The sequence below is a fragment of the Mercurialis annua genome, linkage group LG7, assembly GCF_937616625.2.
Source record: "Mercurialis annua linkage group LG7, ddMerAnnu1.2, whole genome shotgun sequence".
Classification (NCBI taxonomy): domain Eukaryota; kingdom Viridiplantae; phylum Streptophyta; class Magnoliopsida; order Malpighiales; family Euphorbiaceae; genus Mercurialis; species Mercurialis annua.
In genome coordinates this window covers 14,188,507-14,206,138 of record NC_065576.1, presented here as the reverse complement: position 1 = coordinate 14,206,138, position 17,632 = coordinate 14,188,507, and the positions used below count along the sequence as shown (strand labels likewise).

At 32.5% G+C, this 17,632-nt stretch overlaps 1 protein-coding gene across 2 annotated transcripts; it reads right to left on the bottom strand.

The window, feature by feature from the left end:
• Positions 1–12,619: 12,619 nt before the first annotated feature.
• Positions 12,620–17,632, bottom strand: LOC126657653 (uridylate kinase PUMPKIN, chloroplastic). 2 transcript variants are annotated; one of them, XM_050352368.2, is made up of 7 exons: positions 17,345–17,632; positions 15,887–16,031; positions 15,737–15,790; positions 15,137–15,228; positions 13,513–13,739; positions 13,217–13,393; positions 12,620–13,005 (listed from the first exon to the last, which is right to left on the bottom strand). In XM_050352368.2, the coding sequence occupies exons 1-7, from the start codon at positions 17,521–17,523 to the stop codon at positions 12,905–12,907; spliced, it is 975 nt and encodes a 324-aa protein (XP_050208325.1). In that variant the 5' UTR covers positions 17,524–17,632; the 3' UTR covers positions 12,620–12,904. The 2 variants fall into 2 exon arrangements, with proteins under 2 accessions (XP_050208325.1, XP_050208326.1); XM_050352369.2 differs by having other exon boundaries at positions 15,887–16,028.

The window sequence follows — 17,632 nt, the reverse complement described above, 5'->3', positions numbered from 1 at the left end:
CTTTGTTTTATTTTATTTTGTAATTTCGAGAATTTTATGTTAAGTAACAGAAAGTAATCGAAGTATAACATAAAAGAATCACTAAAGCATCTAATTCCGTCACTGTCCGTGCCCTGCTTCTTTTTTTAATCCAACTCAAAACTTCTCGATGTCTAAAGCTTCGATAGTAGAAGGATTGAGAGTGAGTGGCGGATTCAGAATTTTTTTTCAATCCGGACTAAAATGACATGTAATATTTAAAAAGAGAAAATTATTAAACTTTAGGATTAAAAAATCATTATACAAATATAAAATAATGAATCAATTTTTATCAATGTAAAAAGAGATTTAAAATTGAAGGTAATATTATTTTAAAAGAAAAAAAATTAAAATTATTAGAATTAATAAGTTTTGGTTGAAAATTTTACTTTAATTTTTTTTATAAATAAAAAAATAAAGATATTAGATTATGAAATTTGAAGAATTATGTTAGAAAATTAGTGAAAAATTTAGTAATGAAAGTTTGTGAATTTGAATACTTAAGTTAAATTTTAATAATAAGTGAAAATTAGAAAAAAAATTAGAAAATTAAGTGAAATTGAACAAAACATTTCTAATGCTAAATCCGTATAAAGTTTAGATAAATATAATACGGGCCCTTTTTTACTTTAGTTAAATGAAGGACTAAAAATAAAAGAGAAAATTAGCCTACATACGGGCTTAGACCCTTTTATTGTGAATATTACGGTGAGGAAAGTTAATTTGGCAAATTACGGTTACTGAATTTGCATTTTGATTTTCAGATTTTGCTTTGCACAGATATACTTTTCAAATTGTCAAAATAAAAATACCCTATTTGGTAAGTTACACGATCCTCTTGCATGTTTCCATTTTTCTTCCTAAATTTTACATAGATTTTCGCCGGATTTTACTCCATAATTTCATTACAAAGCATGTGAAGAGTAAAGAAGAAGGGGAACCTGGACAGATTATTAAGGTTGCTTTTATTTCATTTACTTTTTCTTAAAATAGCTCATATTAATGGTCGAACTCTTGTACTATCAAATTTCCCATTTTAATTTGATTTTAGAAACAAATTTGAAATGGCGAAAACTAGATCTTTCATAAATCATTCTCCTATGAAAAAATCTCCAACAAAGACAAGTCCAATGAAAAAATCGAAGAGGGTTGCTAGCAAACAGAAGGTTGATTTCATTGATGCTCCATTTTCGACTCTTTGAGTAAGAACCGTAGAGTTCTTATTAATTGAGAAGAAAGTGATAGTGAATTCGAGGCATTCATAATTACTGGTAAGCAAAAGAACAAACAAATCGTTCCTTCTCCTCCTCTGGCTGTCAAGATAAGTGTTGTTTAAATTAACTTTTTTTTACCTTTAATTGATTTTGTTACTGAATTTTGTATCAATTAGGTAATTGTGGGTGTTTATGTGTGTGTCTTATTTGTTTGATGTGATTATTGTGGGTGTTTATGTATGTGTGTTATTTGTTTTTTGTGATTGAATTTTCATGTTAGGGATGTATAACTATATGTAATCTACTGGTTTTCTGATAATTGTTGTCCTAAATTTTTTAATCGTTTTTTGTGTGGATAAATTTATGTATCAATTAGGTTATTTGGTTGTTTTTATGTATGTTATTTGTTTGTTTGTGATTGAATTTTTATATCAGGGATGTGATTTGTTTTTTTTTTTAACTAAATATGGAATAATATATTTAACTATATGTAATCTACTAGTTAACTAATAGTTGTTCTGGTAACTTTTTTCGTGTGGATCAATTATGTATCAATTAGGGATACTATATGTTGTCTGATGGTTAACTAATAGTTAACTTAGAATAATTAAAGATTATATGTTGTCTGACGGTTAACTAATAGTTAACTTGGAAAAATTAAGGGATGATATATATTGTTTGATGGTTAACTAATTATGAACGTGTTTTATTTCAACATTAAATCCTTTTTTAAATTACTGGTGTATTGTTAAATGTTTGTTGTTAGGTTTATCTAAAATTACTTTATGATGTTAATAACATTTTTTATAAGATGTAGTTTACCAATGGTTAACTATGTGTAAAACAGTATACCAGTATTTTTCTTTGTTAGCGATGAAAAGGTAGAATCGAAACCAAAGCTGAAGGGGATGCAGTAGGATTAGATGTGTTGACAGATTGGAAGATTTAGGTTTTGATTTTTTTTTAAACGAAAGTAGTTGTAATTGTTTAACGGATTTCACGCTAGTCTTTTTTTGCCTTATTATGAAAATATTTATTATTGTCGAACAAATAATATATTTTGGTTACCAGTTAGGCAACTTTTTCATGTTATATTTTCATTTGATTTAAATAAATGTGTTTACTTTAAAAAAAAAGTATTTGTGTGTAAATTGTACTTACTATATGTGTGTTAACAATAAACTACTAGTTAATTAAACAAAACCTACTAGTTAACTGCATGTTATGTTAACTGCATAACATTATTCCACATAGTTGGTTGTTTTTATTTTTCCAACCAAATGTTAAGTTATAAAAAACAAAATGATGTTTATAAGTAAGAGTATTAAACTTTTAGTTAATAGGAAGTGAACTGTTAGTCCACATAAAAAAACCTTTAAATTAGTAAATTTATATATAACATAGAAAGTGATTACGTACGTTAATAAAAAATAATTACAAAATTTAACACTAAAAAATTAATTAAAACCATTTAAAAAAACTTTATTGTTCATAAATTAATAAGGTAACAAACTTATATATGAGAATTTAATTTAAATAAACAGTTACTATAATTAATGATTCTTGAAGATTCTTTAAAATATTTCCTATATATGTTAGTTTGAGATTTTGTAGGAGATTTTGATTTCTATAACTGTCGTTATACATGGAAATCAAATATTAAATACACTGTTATTATAATCAATGATTATTAAAGATTCTTCCAAATATTTTCGGTTATGGTAGTTTGAAATTTTATATGAGACTTTAATTTTAGTAACAGTTGCTTTCCTTATTTTTTGTTTACCGTATTTTTTAACATTAAAATGTTATTTGCGCAAAAACAAAGCTGAAAGCTTTATTTTTCCCTTTAATAAAATTTATAATATATTAACACATGTAGGGCATTTTGTCAATTTTTCTCAAGAGACAATTACACAAAAATTAGAAACCGGTACATTTTTACTCAAATGTCCACCAACTCTAATCTTTTCTCTTATAACCAATGTCTTTTACGTACATTAAATAGCTTATGTGGCAAAAATATTACAATTTATAACCATACACCAACAAATCATAATTTACCGCATCATCTATTCTACCACTTTGCTTCTTCACCGGTGACCGAGCCGGCGTAATTTAACTCCTCATTCAGCATGTAAACTCTTATTCATTGGCGCTGATGAATATCTCGAAGAATTCACTAACTGAATTTCCATCACAAGACTAATAGTTTATCCAAAACTGTTAATGGGTATGATAATTGAGGGTCAAGAATCCGAAAATTACGGGCAGACAATCCGGTACTGCTCATGATTTCATGTTTGTCGGCTTCCACAATCTGGGCTTGCCCGGTGGAGTCTAGAAGAAGCCACGCTCTAACGCCGGTCCATTTCTTCCGTGTTGTAGGGAGGATAGTGGTTTGAGTGGGTCAGAGTCTTCATCGGGTTTGTGTAACGGAGGGTGAGATCTTATGGTGTGGGTTTGGGATTTTGCGGCAGACACAGTGGGGGGAAGGAGAGGAAATTTGCTGATTGTTAAATTAGAAGCTAAAAAAGTAAAAGAAATAAAATATCTTTGTTTAAAAGGAAAATTCATATCATGATGATGATTTTCACGTGCTTGGGAGCAGAGAAATGAACTCACAAATGGAGATGGGACCGGCGAAAGACATAAGTTTCTGGAAATCGGAATCGTCAGCAAGTTCGGATTCGGAATCGGAATCGTCGGCGAGTTCAGAATTTGTCTTCAAGAAAGTTCAGTAGCTAACAAATTTCAGTTTACAAATGGAGCTAATTTTAATGGTGGGTATTTGTTTAATTTATGCCTGCGAGGTGTCGAATTGCTTGTGCTTTTTATTTTGTTTTATTGTTGTTGATTGATAAATAAATGGCCTCATATCTTTAATTTGATTGATAAATAAATAGTCTCATAGTTTATTTTTATTTTTTGAATTGATCTTGAGGATTATTTATTAGAAGCTTTAATGTGTGATTGTATTGGCTTTTTAGTGGAAGAAGAAGAGAATGAGGAGGTTGAACACGAAGTGCCGAAAAATGAGACAAAAATATTTTTAAGATGTACATAAATTGTATATGAGATGTATCGAATTATTTATGAATTATCTATGAGATTTGAATTTTTACGTAAACTAACAAATTATAAACATTTGTATTTTTTATATAAACCCGTATGTGTAAGATTAACTTTAACTGGTGATAAATTTAATGAAGACATTATATAGTTATTGGTTTCAGTTTATTATTTATATACATATTAGATACAAAACTGATACATTATATATACACCACTAATATATTGTAGATAAATCGTTAATACATCACTCATACAATAAAAATACATATTCTTATCTTTTTTAATTATTTTAACCAAAGATATTTTTAGATACACCATTGTTTATAATTTTTAGAACCAGTATCTATTTCAAAATGATTATTTTCAGCAACATAAATTGTAAAATGATTGATACATTATAGATACATTCTCAATATATTGTAATACATAGTTGATTTGTGTTTGTTGGAGTTGGGATTAAATGTGATATGGAGAAATTAGAAAATTATAAATATTTAAATTTTTGATATAAACTCATATGTGTGTAAGATTAATTTCAACTGTTGATAACTTTTATGCATGTATTATATTGTTATTGGTTCATTTTTTATGTATATTGATAACATCCCAAATGGACTCGCCGAGACCCGAGCATAAACCTATCTCCCGGGGTTAATGTTGTCGTAAACAAACCACCAACAACCGAACACAACCCATTCTCCGGGGAAACAGAAATTGATAACATCCTAAACGGATCTGTCAGGAATCAGAATACGAAAAGACCTTACAAAAATAGTAAAACGAACCAGCGACAACGTCCGAGTAAAAGGTCATCAAAGGGATCCGGAGCACGGACAATTGGAATATACTCGGATCTACCGAGCTCAAAGATGCAATACAACAACCATACTGCAATCCACGGTACAAATAGGAAAATCTCCCAACGACTATAAAACATCTGCTGACACAAGGACAGAGCACGGACAGACAGAAGTCCTGGCAACCAGCCCCAAATTAATCTAACAGTACGGACGGATCAGACATACCTCGTACCAGATCCCAACAAAGTCAACAGGTATAAATAATCCACCACTACCAACATAGATGGGTAATATTCTTTTCTCACTCCTTATCTCGAATCTTTCAATTCTCTCTTCTTTCTCTCACTAAAATACTGACTTGATCGTCAGAGAAGGTACGCCGGAGTTCTAGGCCGGCGCCTCTTTAACGGTTATCTTGTGAATTTCAGGTAACGTAACCAAAGCCCAACCCTAGAAGATCCACGGACGAAATACAAGTTATCATATATATATCATGTATACATATAGTGGATACATCAACGATACATTTAGATATATATTTGTGTGTGTGTGTGTGTGTGTATATATATATATATATATATATCTTTGTTTTTAGAAATATAGAAAAATGTATCAGTGACACATAACAGATTCATGTTTAAATTATTTTGACATGCTGACACGCGCTGACGCGTGTGTCAGACGCGTTTTTGACCAGTTACGATACGTTTTTGACCTTTTTTTTACTTTGTGTGTATCATGTGTCTGCTATTTAGTGGTTTGGTTAGAATATATAAACTTTTATCCTTTTTAGGTATCAATGTAAATTATTAGGTTGATATGTATTTTGTTATTTTCTATTGAATTAGTAATATTTTTGTGGTTTTCTCATAATAAAACCCATATGTAAACAGATGTGGTTTTTAGCGTTAAAACAAAGAGCATATAAAGTATAGTCTTCTTCTTCCTCAGTCCGGGCTAAGCGCAAAACTGAGTTTCACTAAACAACAACGATTATCAGCGGGCCTCGCCACCGAACCACAACTAACCTCCAATTTTTTGACGGTAGCCCTGGCTGAAGCCTACCCTAACCTAAGGGTAGATCCGCCCCTATGGAGAGTTCAATGAATTGCTTTTGAGCATAACTAATTGAGGGTGCGTTTTTCTTGTGGTGACTATATTTTAATATTTTTCATTTTGGTTATCAAATTTTGATTTTTTTTTTTCATTTTGGTTTCTTCAGGCAAAACATGCTTATGTGACAGCCATATTTTGACATGTGGCAGCCGAATTTTGGCACGTGGCAGCCGAATTTTACTAGTTTTACCTTGAAAATTTATCAAATGTACATAATTTTATTTTAGAATATTGGCAAATCAAATCCTAATGTTTCACTCCGTAGCGATTTAATTCTAACATTTAAAACGTTACGAAACAAATCCCAACTTTTCTTATTTTTGCAATTTGTAGCACCAATAAGTTTTCCGGCAGTTTTGTCTTTTTTAGGCTACAAAATGCAAAAACACGAAAGATTAAGATTTTATTTGAATTTTTTTGAAACATTGGGATTTAATATACTCATATATGTCTATAATATGGCTTCCATGTATGTACAAAGTTTTCGAAAAACAGTTGGGGCTATAAATTGCAAAAACAAGAAATGTTGGGATTTGTTTTGTAACGTTTTATAGGATTAAATTGGGATTTGTTTTTCAAATACCCCTTTTATTTTAGAGGTGAGTTTTAGATCAAATTATGCTCGGGTATAAATAATACGTACGCATTCGAGTTAAAGCGAATAATCAATCGTTTGATCGAAATAGAAAGTTAAGAGAAAAGGGTTTAAACTAAAGAAGTGAAGGATTAAAGAAGTATATTAGCCATAATATGTAAACTTAATCATATGAATTCATAAGAAGAAGAAGAAGAAGAAGCAGATAGAAGAAACGAGAGAAAATTGGCGAAGCATAGGGTTCGCTCATTCGGCGTCCGAATCGCATGATTTTCGTTCCGTTGCTTCAAGGGAATCGAACTCCATCATCTCCAAGCTTCAAAACAAGGTAAGGATGATTTTTGATTTAGGGTTTTGATGGAGTTATGGGATGTTTTGATGTTATGTTGTTACAGTTGAATCGAACACGTTGGTGATGGATTTTGAGATGGGTTTAGTGTTAAAATGACGTGGAAGCATGACATAATGGATTTAAGGGTTTTTCGAAGGTCGAAATCACGTCGCAACAGACTTTTTGTCCGTTTTGAGGTTCCTCGCGATCTGAGGAATGATTCTCACGACATGAGGGATGCCTCACGACATGAGGAATCATCCTCACGACGTGAGGAAGACTTGGCACGACGTGCCAAGCCTATTTCTTCACAGGAATGCCATCCCGAGACCCGTTCAATGTATTTTAACTGATTTTGACCCTCAGACTACGAAATCACAAATTTGGACATAAAACACGATGTTTATGGTTAAAATTTTGGAATGAAGGTAATAAGCAATTGATAATCGATAAGATGAATGCGACAACTGCATCGGCTAAGTATAAGGGTATTTATTAAGAGTTTATCGAGGTTAAGAATCAAAGAACAAGATGGTATCGGTTTAAGTTGCGATTAGGGTTTTAGTATTCAGATGACATGTATAAATTAAACGTACGTGTGTTTCGAATAGGTAACAGACGTATCGACGAGCTACTAGACTGACGAGCTGGAATAGCTAGGGGATCGAACGATGTGTAGAACTTGCGTGATTTGGATAGCGGTCACAGTGAGTTACGTTTTACTTTTGTGTATTATTCGTAAAAGCTATTTGATATATTATAAATAGTAATATCGTTTACATCGTATATTATATGATTTGATTTATATAGTATATCGTTGATTGATTGTTTTATGTATAAGAATCTGGTGTGCGATCCGAGAGAACAAGCTACCTATTAGGTGTCAATAGGTTGTGTGATCACCAGTGTCGGGTAAGTCTTAGCAAATAGAATTAGACTAACTTCTTTGTGTGAGATACAAGGGTCAGCTCAGCGGAACTATCCCGCGGCCTATATCTAACGAGTCACCTTGGTCGAACTATCTCGGGACTCATATCGATCGTTGGATTTGAGTGATGGTACGAGTCACCTTGGTTGAACTATCTCAGGACTGTACCAGATGGTATTGGTTGACTTGGTTGAACTATCTCGTAACCTACCATCAGGATTAAGAAATTGTTATCACCTGTGAATACTAGGAAATATCCAGTTAAGGATCGTAATAAGTTTAGGGTTTCGATCGAATCTATCGCTTGAGAACGTTATATTATTTTCTTATCTTATGCATCGATTTATATATGTTTTGTGCATGCGATGTTATATTTTTATAATACCGTTAGTAATATGCAAAACTCACTCAGTATTTCCCAAAATACTAACCCCCTCACTGTTGTTATCTTTCAGGTGATCGAAGTCGGATCAGACAGACCATATCCTTTGTGGCGGAAGTCGCTTGACTTGCACAAAGTACGAGTCCCTATAAAGTTGCAGTAGTCAGTAGAAGCCAATATAGGATTAATGTTTGAATTGAAATGGTACTTTAAATTGTAAACTCTGACACGGTTTACAAATGGTATTTGTTTATAAAAAGGTGTTTTATCCGTTTGGTTTATGTACCAATTGTCATGAGTGGAATTGGTCGTGATTATGACTAAAGACAGGCCAGTGCTGGATATGAGATATCTCTTTGTAAGACCCTGGTTTCTATGAATCGTTTCGCATCTATTTTTAGACAATTAATATGATATTTTGATATCTATAATTATATTATTTAAAGGAGCTTTTTGAAAACGTATTATGCATAATAATATATTTGAATTTGCAAAACCTTTATAATGGTTCTAGGCTTGCTACGGGTTTTGGAGCCACCACTCTCATTCCCTAGCGTCGGTCTCGGCTTAATAATTTGGGTCGTGACATGGCCGCTGGCTTTACTCAAATAGGGCTATCGTGTTCTTTTCTTGCTGTGCATTTAAAACTAATCGTTTCTTATACTCAAGGCTCCTTGCATTAAATCTATCTACTTTTCCATCTTTTATCCTAGCTATGTTGTGTTATTTGTTTTGCTCAATGGCTTATTTTTCTTCTTCTAACCAGTCAAAACACTCCAACCCGAAGGGCTGTTACGACCCGATTAATGAATCGCTACCGGCGCTAGGGAATGGGAGTGGTATCTCTGAAACCCGCAGCAAGCCTAGAATCATTAAAAACAATTCGCAAACAATCAAACATATAATGACCATACAAACGGAAGCAAGCATATAAACATATATACATATATACACTAGTTCGATCGATACAAAACATAAGGGCATATAACTTTCGTACCATGTACGTACTAGCCCTACGATATACACCATATACTAGTGTATCTAGGTCATATCACGGGCAACTAGCTCTGTGGCACAAAACGACGTCAGATGTAGCCTAGAAAAAGATATACGCATATAACAGCAAGTATAAACAACTATCACAATACATTGTTGTCTCAGGCTACGACTTTGTCAAAAGAAACCTACTACTGCAGCACTACTTAAGTCAAAAACTATACATGTCAAAAGTCGACTTCCGGATCAAAAGGTGGATACTAGTCAAGTCCAAACTCTAAGCACCTGAAAAGGTTTAACAACAACGGGGTCAGACTATGCTGAGTGAGATTATACGTTACCCAAGGTATTATAAAAATAACATCGCATTGTAAAACAAAACATGTATACAAACATATAATAGGAGCCAAGTATTTGATCCAATCGAAACCCTAATCTTATAAACGATCATGAACTAGTTATTTCCTAGTATTAACGAGCGATTTTGTTTCTCAAATCCTTTTGGTACGGTCCCGAGATAATTCGACCGAGTTCAACCTATACCAAGTGCTATTGTCCCAGAATAGTTCGACCAAGTTAAACTAGTATCATTACTTATAACCAAACGATCGAGGTGTGAGTCCCGAGATAGTGCCATCGAGTTCAACTCACTGAACAAAGTTCCCAAGATAGTTCCATCGAGTTTAACCTCGTGCCTAACACAAAGGAGTTAGTCTATTTCTATTTGTTAAGACTTACCCGACACTGGTGATCACACAGCCCATTGACACCCAATAGGTAGTTTGTTTCCTCGGATCATACACCAGTTTTCATACTTAAGAACAATCACAAAATAATATACGATACAAACAAATCATGTAATATACGATGCATTTGATACTAATAATTATACTATATCAAATAGCTTTTATATAATAATACGCAAAAGTAAAGTACAACTCACATAAACCGCTATCCAATATGTACGATATTTATATGTTGATCGAACCCTGCTAAGCCAAATTCGTCAATCTCGTAACTTTTCGATACGTCTGTCACATATTCAAACCATATATACGTTTAATTTATAAACGTAAACTCAAATATTAAAATCCTAAGTTACGAACTTAGGTCGTCAATTTCTATTCTTAACACAGTTTTTTAACTCGATAATTCTTAATTACTATCTTAAAATCCAATGTTCAAGTAACCGTACTTGAAATCAATAACATATTTCACGTTTAAAACACGTAATGTTTAAACTTTAATATGCAATCCTTAATATTTAATGGCTATTTTCAAAAGTAATGATAGAAGATTTGTGTGAATTTCAGCAGTAAGCCAAAAGTACAAGTGACGAGAATATGAAAAATATAGTTAATTAACTAAGGATTATCAATATAAACTCCATATATTTAGATGAAATTGAAAAATATTATTAAACAGTGATTTCAAATAGTGCAAAATTCTGATAACCGGGTCTAGTAACTGTAAAATCTTGGCTGGCTGGTGCGGAATGTACATGTAGAGTACATGTATTTGAAAGTCGAGCCAGAAAAGTGTAAAGTATGGCAGACCAAAAGTTGAAAATGAGAAATAGACGTTTTATTTTAATACAAAATGTTTTGAAAACGGAGCGAGAAGTTGATAATCAGTTAATCAGATACAGTAGCGGTTATAAAGCATTGAGAAAGACTTTTAACTTCAAGTAAGGAAGCTATATGTATAAAGATAATTGATAGTAAACATCATACATACTTAAAAACAAAAATATACCAATAATACACCAATTATTCACTAACATTACACCTGCACTAAATAGGAAATATAGCTATATCTAGCTGACAATGCATCAATTGAGAAACAAAGACAGCATCATCTATATATAAAAAAAAAACTCAATAATTATACACTAACAATATGCTAATAACATTACATTAAGAATACCTGATATCGTATTTCAATTTTATAATCATTATCTTCAAGTTTCAGTAGTTTTTTCAACATATCAATTGAAGCTCCTTTAATTTTGAAATCTCTATATTCCATGTCATCATTCCAATGACCTATATATTGAATCAAAACTAGTATTTTTGTTATCTCCATTTTGTATAAATTATTTTTTTCTTAATTTTTTTAGTTTATCAAATATTAAATGAAATTTGACAGTAAATAAAATCAAATCAATGAATTACCTCGAACAAAACTAGTGCGACTTCAATCAAATCTTATTTGAGCTCAATCTATGAATCGCGAATTGAAAAAATTACCTCGAACAAAAGCAGTGCGATTTCAATCTATAAATCGCGACTTCAATCAATTATCTCGAACTAAATTAGCGCGATTTCAATCAATCTCTAAAAAAATTTGTATTGAATTAGGAATTCAAAATAGTGCTCTGTTTCTTCATATTGGCTAATCCCTTGAAAAACCCCCCACCTTTCAACCCCCCTTCATTTGCACCCTCACCTTTCAAAATCTTCAATTTTACCCAAATTTCCACCTTTCATTTTCAATTGCACCCTAAAAATATTAAATTAGCTCTTTTTCACTATAAAAAAGTTCAAATCGATAATCTATACTTTAATACATATTCTAAATAGTCCTTAATGTTTAAATTTCAACAATAAAACCATATTTCCTAAAATTTTAAAAGGTAAATTTTTTTATATAAAATATAAATCAATTAAAAATATCATTAAATATGGTTTTGTTGTTGAAATTTAAACATTAAGGACTATTTAGAACATGAATTAAAATATAAAGTATCGATTTCAACTTTTTTTAGTGACAAAAGCCCAATTTAATATTTTTAGGGTGCAATTGAAAATAAAAGGTGATAATTTGGATAAAATTGGAGATTTTGAAAGGTGAGGGTGCAAACGAAGGGGGGTTGAAAGGTGGGGGGTTTTTCAGGGGTTAAGCCTTTTCTATTTTGGGAGCTTTCCAAAATCTTCGTCTGTTCTTCAATTTCAATTTTCTGTAATTTTAACAAATTTTAACAAAATGAGCAACGCTGTTTGCCGTGTCCGTTAATTGTATAATTTTTGTAAATAAGTTACTGAATAGTGTAGCGACAAAAATTACTTGAAGATGCTCAAATTTGTTGTAAATATGTTGAAAAAACAAATATTTTGAAAATAATCCCAACTTTTATAATATAATAATCTTTTGCAAGTTATTAATTATATCAATTACCTACTTTAAATTGCTTTTAAACTATCATATTTAACTAAACTTTCAAGGTAATATTAAATAGTTCAAAATTCTCAAATTTTACAAATATTTAATTTCGTCAGTGCGGCGTGCGGGCATCGACCTAGATTCTTATATCTCCAAATTCCAAATTCAGACACCAGGATGCATCTAGTGATGACGCTGTTGATATCAAGCAATTGAATAACCTTGAATCTGTCGACTGCTATACTGGTACGAATAGAAGCCACCAAGCAAATCGCAGTAATTTAACATCATGTCCTTGCCACGGTTGTCCCTCCAATCAATGTGCCAACTCTTTCTCCCAGAATTGCTTTTGAGATATTACCAGGTTTTGATAGATTAAAGACAACAACTGCAACATAAATATTAAGTGCAATCAGTGCCTCTTATATCAGCTGGCCGAAGCTACCAATTAATAAACGCTGTTAGTTCCATTTTTGCAGTATAAGTTTTACAAAGATCTGGAGCTATAATGATAAGGACTCGATAAGAAGGGAAACGACACTTTTTTTATTTAAACAAGTGTTGAATCTGTTAGTTTATAAAGATCATACGAACCATACCAGGGATATCATTTTCTTGGCACAAGGTAATGGCCGTCATGTCCATCACTGAAAGATCCTTTGATGTCACTTCATGGTAAGTTAGAGTTTCAAGAAGACGAGCATTTGGGTTACGCCTAGGATCATCATCATAGACCCCATCGACATTTGTAGCTTTCAAAACAACCTCTGCATTAACTAAGAAAACAATTCAAAGTCAGTATTACGGGCGCTAAGTTCCAGTAAGAATATTTGTGCATAATTTGAGACATAAAGTTATGGAAATGTACGGGAGCGTCAAAAAGTTGAAATTATACTTTCTGCACAACGTAGGGCTGCAGCAGTATCAGTGGTAAAGAAAGGATTCCCAGTTCCAGCTGCGAAAATCACAACTCTTCCTTTCTCTAAATGCCTTACAGCCCTTCGGCGTATATACGGCTCTGCAACCTCTGACATACGAAATGCAGTCTGAACCCTAGTTGGGATGCCAATGCTCTCCATCGTTGCTTGAAGAAATATGGCATTCATAACTGTTGCCAGCATCCTTTCAAACAGCAAGGCAAGTATTAGAACATCAAAAAACAGAAGGATAAAACTTAAACAGCCTCTTAGGGTGTGTTTTAGAAGAGGAAAAATAATGTGGCCAAGTCATTTTCCGTTGTTTGAGAGGTGAAGGAATATCAAGGATAAACAGGGTGCCTTTCTAGAAGAATAAATTACAATCTACAGCCAGTGTTAACAGTAACAGATCCCACACATTTGACACCGGAGCTCATTTGAACATGCTTCAATGTTTCAATTATCAGAAAAATGAGAAAGAAAGTGTTTATTTTCTTTTGGTTGGTTATGCGATAATAAGTGTATACCTTTTTCCTATATTGCAGAAGATATGAGATGAGATGAGATGAGAGTTTGAGGATTGCAGAAGGAAGGAACTTAAAGGAGCTAAGGCTTTTGTGGACAATTTATTTGGTAAAATTAGAAGCAGAGACCTAATATCATTTATTCAAGGGCCTAAAGCATGAGTAAACTGTATCCACAATGTCATGGAATTAAGGATTATAACCAATTTACCCACAACCTAAAGTTGTTAGATGAGTTTCCATTAGACTTGAAGCCTGAACAAACAAGCACACATGACCATTTTACTAAGTTGGAATATTTGATTAATCAAAAGGGGGTTACGAATGATCAGACTCTGAACCTTTTTATCACAGCAGCTTGGATACCATGTTAATTAACCAATTCACTCAAAATCTCAAACAATTAGGTGAGACTTCAACAATAATTTTATTAACTTAACAAGGACACTTCACCCTTTTGCTATTAATTTAGGAATAAAAAATGGGCTTAAATTGCTTTCAATTGCATTTTTAGCAGAGTTTATTATCAAGCACATCTACCTGGAGGGCAGCTTATCAAAATTCCAATAACACCTACTTCCAACCTCCATCTGATGATAAAGACTATTGCATGTATATCTAACAGAAGGTTCCAATAACATAGCGACTGCAAGATTGTGAAGGTTTCAAATTCAAATCAAGATCCACTACCAAAAAAAAATTACATAAATAGAATAATATGCAAACTGACATAGCCATATGTAGCCGCAGAAGGTTCTTCTAGTACTAGGATAGTGACTACAAGATTATGAAGGTTCTAATTCAAAATCCACTAATAAAATAGAAGAATAAAAATAACAAAATAGGCAAAGTGAAGTAGCCGCATGTTACATCTTATTCTCATTATTTTTTCTTTGAAATAGTTGGATTCAGATCATTACAAAGTAATAGTATCATGAAAAAAACTAGATATAAGTTATCTGTAACAAAACAATGTTGTCAGCAGATGTATATAGATGAAATAACTAGTTCAAGGGCCTTTTTGTATTAAAAGAATAGGTAGGCTATTATATGTATCAAAAGAAATAAAAAAAAGTACCCAATGTAGTCAGCAGATGAACGATCAAGGCCACTACTTCCTGCCCAAGAGGATCCCCGGAAGATATTTCCCCCGCCAACCACAATAGCCACCTGAAAATTTTGTAGAAGAAAATTTAGATACAAGGAAGCAAGAAGTATATTTTAAACATTAGATTGATAAGCAGTTTATAGTAGCATTTGCCAAACCTGTAAGACCTATTCACTAGTGCTCAAATTTATTTCACATTTCAAACAATTTTTGTATTTCTAAAATCCTAAGCTGGATTACAGTTATAGAATCAGATTCACAATTTTGGAATAAGGAATAAAACTGAAGTTAAATTTTGATCCAAAATAAGGATCCTGCTCATGATTCATAGAGCAATTATTCAGCCATGACCATATGCATGATAAAACAAAGATGAGTTTTACTAAGAAAACATAAATAGACTTTATACAGCAAATATACAGGCAATCCCCACATGCATGATACTACAACAATGATATTTCTAAGATAACACAAAGCAACTATAAGCACAACCATTTACCACAAAATAAAAGGTATAAGAGCAATTAGATATAAAATATATGCTTTTGTAGTAAAGTGTCAAAAGTTAACCTCAACTCCTAGACGGGCCACAGATGCAACCTCCCTTGCAATTTCCATTGTAACCTATATTGTAACAAGAAATTCATATGTCAGCAAACATTAAATCAAAAATAGTAGAATTTTTTTAAGAAGATAGCCATTTGTGTTGCTCTTGCTCACCTTCGGATCAATATTTTGTGCATGATCTCCTGCAAGTGCTTCTCCACTAACTTTAAGCAATACCCTTTGCCATTTAATAGATGGTCTAGATAAGCCAGATTGATTCATTCCGAGGGTAGCAACAGATGTCATCTGGCCCTGCCTGCTAAAATCAGTAGAAAAAAATAATCAAAAGATGAGAAACCAAAAATTAATCTAACATCACCCAATTTGAGAACACTAATAATAAGAGAAATTTAAATAAACAAACAAAATTCTTAGATGGTGTAGTGAACGCATATCATAATCATAGATTCATGCAAGACAAAAAAAAATTGTCATATCCTATGCTTTAGCAAGCTCATATTTAAAAAAAAAAAATAGCTTCAGTGGATGGAAATATTTAAATTAGATACCGAACTTGCAAGTCAAATAAGTTGTCACGTATTAACCAAGACCATGTATACAATATTCCACGACAACAACTAAACATGCAGATTGAAGAAGAAATACCACACAGCTTTGCAGAAATATTTACTCGAAAGGACAGAGAGAGAAGAAACAATACTAAGAACCAAGCGACTAACCACGTGTACGAAGGATCATAAAGACGCAGAATTGACCACCTTAAATGTATAATAAGGTATCTTTAGACAATCCAAAGTGACAAAATGGTAGTGTAAGCATCACAAAAAACTTAAAGACTTAAAAAGGTTTTAAGAATAGAAAAACTCAACAAAATATTAACTGGTTCAATTTATTTTTTTTATCTACCGAATTCATCTGACCCCACTGTAGCCCGCCAACACTTCCTGCACCTAAGCATAGGGACAATGATCCAACTGGACCACTATATACATTGATGAAAATCGGTCCTTGAAGAAAAACATTATTATGGCCTAAAATGAACATTCTTGTGGCAAGATGGTCAGAGAATTGAACCTGAACAATATAAACAAAGAAAATTTACATGTTCTAAGATCATTATCAACTTAATCCCAATGCAAAGGTGAAAAAATTTAATTAGCTAGCAGAAGCTTTGCAGCATATGGAAAATGTAGCACACCTATGCATTAAAGGCTATATCTTTGCCATAACATTCCAAACTATGAAAATTGCGGCAAAATTACGGAAAATGCCCTGCCCGGAAAATTAAATTACCTAGCTGAAGCTTTGTAGAGTATGGAAAATGTAGCACACCTATGCATTAAAAGCTATATCTTTGCCATAACATTCTAAACTATGAAAATTGCAGCAAATTTACGGAAAATGCCCTGCCCGGAAAATTGCGGCAACCATGTAAGTTTTGTATAGTATTGTAATTCATATCATGTCCATTAACAAACTTTCGGTTACCAACTCCTGCACTAATTTGGCCAAAAAGAAACAACACAAAAAGTTTACAAGTTCAAAGAGGCATTTTAACAAACACCTAGAATACATAGCAAAAGCATAAAGCTAAAAGGAATTATAAAGCACCTGGCACTCATGGGTTCTGAGATTGGGGTCATGTCAGAGCAGCAGTGAATCATCAGCCGCCCATTGGAGGTGTTATGAGTCCTTATGAAAGGGCGTTGCTGAATTTTAAAAGGAAACAAAGAAGAAGAAGAAGAAGCAGAGATAGCATTGAGAGTGTTCAATGAAGTGGAAATTGCCATAACGTAGCGCCACCCAACGCCGCGCTTTGCCTTTCAATTTTTCTGTTTACGTTTCTGCTTCCAACGGATAAGTCTTCTTCTTTCTCCGCTTTTTTTTTTATATTTTTTG